The sequence below is a fragment of the Haemaphysalis longicornis genome, unplaced genomic scaffold (assembly GCF_048455015.1).
Source record: "Haemaphysalis longicornis isolate Haplotype H1 unplaced genomic scaffold, Haemaphysalis longicornis Haplotype H1 scaffold_1, whole genome shotgun sequence".
In the NCBI taxonomy this organism is placed as follows: domain Eukaryota; kingdom Metazoa; phylum Arthropoda; class Arachnida; order Ixodida; family Ixodidae; genus Haemaphysalis; species Haemaphysalis longicornis.
In genome coordinates, this window is record NW_027526203.1 from 213,249,816 (window position 1) to 213,254,259 (window position 4,444).

The 4,444-nt window shown below is 51.9% G+C and overlaps 1 protein-coding gene across 1 annotated transcript; it reads right to left on the reverse strand.

Moving 5' to 3' along the window:
- Positions 1-275: 275 nt before the first annotated feature.
- Positions 276-1,070, reverse strand: LOC144157148 (RNA-binding protein sym-2-like). The gene has a single exon (XM_077688408.1). The coding sequence runs from the start codon at positions 1,068-1,070 to the stop codon at positions 276-278; it is 795 nt and encodes a 264-aa protein (XP_077544534.1).
- Between the last annotated feature and the right edge of the window lie 3,374 nt (positions 1,071-4,444).

Consider the following 4,444-nt stretch of genomic DNA (forward strand, 5'->3'; position numbering starts at 1 on the left):
GAAACACTGAGGGAAGGAACCATAAACGATTTAACAAAACAGACAGTAATATGAAAGAAATGACGAAATATACGGATAAGGGAGGCATAACACAAAGCAAACAACAAGTGCAGAACACGCAGTCTGGACAACAGGACGGACAGTTTGGGCATCGCTCAAGTCGTGCAAGGGTTGCTGCCGACACCGAGACACACTTGGCTTTTCATAAAACGGGTAACGAGAGTCCTCACGAATGGGAACTGGCTGCGCAGTCGGTGTTGCGGACCACGAGCTTTTCAGAGAATCAAAAGCTCGACGCTAATGTTGTGGCGATGAAGCACATTGATGATAGGCTCAACCGCCGTGCCACTCGGGAAGGTCACGAGCGCTTCTCCTATTGGGAGGCCGAAAGAGTCCAACCGGAGTTCCACATAGTTGGTCGTGAGCTCGGGGATGTCCGGGAACAGTGCCAAGATGTCATGAACCGTGGTGCAGTACGGCAGGCCACTCAACAGCGCCATATGGGCGCACATATCCACCAGCGACAGTTCGCGGCCATCAGGGCAGTTCGCAACGGCCGGGAACGCCGCTGGAGACGCCGACAGCAGTGGGGCGGCCGTTTCGGGATGCACCACCAGTCCGCCAGGTTCACCGGACTGGCCGCTGGGCTCCGAGGGAGTTACATCCGTTCCGCCAACCAGGAGCGTCTCCAAGGACACGGCACCCATGTTGCTTATGTCTTCCGCGGAGCACTGCAACACCTTGATGTAACATGGCCCCGTTCCCCCCATGATGTAGCGGCCATGGAGATGCAGGGAGGCCGCAAATGCCGAGTCCTCGTCATCCATCTGAACGAACGCCTGACCGGAGGGCCGACCGTCGGCATGGCAAATCATGTGCACACCCCCGATCACTACATCGGACGCGTGCTCACCCAAGAACTTGATGATGGTGAAAACATCTGCCTCGGATGGTAGCCCGCGTAGGCGAACGCAGTCCCTGCGGGAAGAGAGCGTTCCTTCCAGCTGCGGCGGCTGCCGGACTGGCGGCACTGCGACGAAATGTGATGCGTCGAACGTTTGGTGTTCCATTGCGTGGTAAATTCCCTTATCTCCGGTCAATCGTTTGGCTCTGAACTGCGCTTGGAATCCAAATACGCCGGTGGCACTGATCCTGCGTCTAAAAAGACCAGCATTCTGCGTCCTGTGTATGCATCTTTCGTGGCCGGCCTCGGCTGATCTGTGTGAGTGAGTCACGTGATCATGCGCTGTCGTGGAGGTGCACGCGATCGTTCTCTGTTCCTTCTTCTTCACCGAGCCTTGTTTGTCAGAGGGCGCGCGCCAGAAGGATTAATAAAAATCACAGGAAGTAAAAATAAAATAAAGGAGAAGTAAGCATTTCTTATGAGTAGTGAAAGAGAAAAAAAAATGGAATCGAACGCCGCTGAGTGCTGCGTCGATTTTTTAGGTGCCTGCAATGTTTTCGAGTTTTGCTGAAATGTACGTTAAAGAGTTTTTGGATTGCATTGGTGCGGGTTATCATGGTGGTTTTGCTCCGTAATCAACTGGCTGTGTTGCTTGGAATTATAGACTGCGTTTATTTTCAAGCAGTGCGAGGATGGATTTCGCCGCTTTCGTTCTTCCGCTCCCTTTCGGGCTCTGCGGCTGTGGGCGGCCATGTGCACGCTTCGCGACTGCCGAGGTTGAGGCCACCGTTGACGATGTTAACGGTTTGCCGCACCGATAGGCCTGGCCCACTGTAGACTGTTGCCTAGCAGAGCTCGATGCAGCCAATGAGCACGCCCAGGCGCCGCGTAGCAGCGCGCACGATCCTTCGTTTGAGGACACCTGAGCCCGTGGCGAATCCCGGCCAATCCACCTGAGTACGTGTGCCGTCAGGAATAGAGAGAGGAATTTTATTGAAATGAAAAAAAAAAAAAACACAGAAAGGTCGGCCTGATGGTAGTGTATCTGGCCAGCTATTCTGTGTGGGAAGGGAAAGGAGAGGAAAGAGCGTGGATAGAGGACGAGAGAGATGAGGATGGCGGAGAAATGAATAAATGGCTATGTACAGAAGATGCCTATACTTATACTGTACATGTGTTAAAGTTTAGCCGGACGGGCCTCAACTACAATATCGCTGAGAGGCCGCTGCTGCGCAGAAATGTCAGCACAGCTTTAAATGCCTTGTAGGAACGCTGCGCGTCTGGCCAATGTCCCAGCAGTACTTCCTCCGACACCACACGACAGTCCAAACGGAAACGGGCAAATGTTCTCGCTAATTGTTTTCGAGGATGCGCGTAGCATGGACAGTGGCAGATAACATGCGAAATAGTCTCTGGTACACGGCATGTTTCACAATCGGGGTCACTCGTAACGCCGATGAGGTGCTTGTAGCGACGGGTAAAGGCTACGCCAAGCCGTAGTCGATGAAACAGCGTGGCGTGGTTTCGCTGATTGCCAGGAGGTAACCGAAACTTGCAGTCGGGGTCCAGATGATGTAATCTTCTAGACGATTGTCAGGGTTGGACCAGTGACTCGCCGAGGCGAGGCGGAGAATGGTAGATAGAAGGGCGGTCGTGTCCGTCCTTGCGAAGGGCAGACGTACAACATCTGCATTTGCAGAAACCTTCTTTGCCTCCTCGTCAGCCCAATCGTTACCAGCTAGCCGCAATGGCCTGGTACCCACTGAATGGTGAGGACATGTCCTTGTTGCAATGTCAAGGAGCATACTTCGAGTACTTCCGCAGCAAGGGCATAATAAGGTCCTTGCCTCATAACTCCGTTGAGGGCCTGGAGTCTGTTCATAATTAACGTATGGTTACCTTAACATCGAATCTAATGACGTGCTAAGCAACGTCAAACTCATTGCACGGCGAACTGCGAGTACATGTTGTCGGCGTTGTCCAAGTCGAAGGCCGCAAAAAATGTGCACTCGCTATGCAGTCACGCGTAACGCCAAGGAGCTAATGCTGCATCGGGGATGCGCTCTGGTCTCCCATTCCGCGGAGAACCTGGGTTCGATTCTCACTGAGTCGACCATAATCTTATTTTCTACTGAATTGTTTTCCGTTTATTCTCTTTGCCCTGTCACCCATTTTAGGAGCCGTTTCACGGCGCTGTCTCCGAACGTCGGATTTCCTGATCATTGAGGGTGGCAGTTTTCGCATTAAATTGAGGCAAAAAAAAAAAAAAAAAACTTCGCTGACGCGGTGAGCAAACAGTTACAGCGGTCAATATGACAAAAAAATGTAGGATTCGGTAAAATTCATTCTTTACTACTCAGAAATGCGTGTGGACAAACTATGGTATACCACGAGGAAATTTCATTTCTTCGTTGGATGGATTGTAGGGCTTAACGCGCCGACGCTGCACAGGCGATGAGGCGCGCCGTAGTGGAGGGCTCCGGATTAATTTTGACCACCTGGGGATCGTTAACGTGCGCCGAAATCTCGAACACACGGGCATTTGCGATTTTCGCCTCCATCAGAAAAGCGGCCGTCGCGGCCGGGAATCGAACCCGCGTCCGTGTGCTCAGCAGCACAACGCCGTAGCCACTGTTTTTTTCTTTGTTATACAACCATTTCTTATACAGCCCAGTGGCTGTGAGCATGCAAAGCTGGACGTTTGAAAAAAAATTGGCGTACCTTCTGCAAGGCTGGAACAACAGCAGAGCTAGACGGTCGACCTATAGCTTCTCCCCACACTGAAAGCGGATCCCAGGAGAGAAAGAGCAGCCGGACCCCAGAAGCGCAAAGCCGTTTTGAACGGCATTATAAAGCGAAGAAGTACAGTGTTTTATTCAGTAGCAATCGTCGTCATCCCTTTCGTCATCTTCCGACGGCACAGCCGCGTAGGGCAAATCATCTTGTAGAGGGATCATCATCATCGTCCTCGGCTTGGAAAGACGGCACAACACCAAGCTGCAGAATCTACGCTCTTCCTACCAGGTCATCGACGCTGTGACCTGAACCGTTCAGTTCACACTATTCGGCAAGTCTCGTGGATCATTTTCGAACCTCAATTGCCGTATTTGACCGTTTTTACACTGCAAATCCGACCTCCCGAAGGCAGCAGTCATGCCCGACGCCCGCTAAGCTTAAAGGAGTACTGACACGAAATTTCTCGCTTTCAGTTTTTATGCTGTAAAGAATACCTATGGTCCCAGTAATTACGAAAATCGAACCGAAAGGCGTCAGCCACCAACATATAATTAATTATAGCACGTTTATTGCAACCACTTTCAAATTCGGTCGCCGCGCGGGAAAATGGCCGTTCGAAGGAGAGCCTGCAAGCGGACTGCCTGACGTCACGGTCTCCGTGACGTCGGACCGTGACGTCATGGTCTCCGTGACGTCAGGGACGTTCGCTGCATCGTCTGCTACGGATTGCACGCGGTTCACACTAAAGCGCTGGACACATGTACGATTTGTACACTCGATTCGCATGCGACTGATCGTTACGAC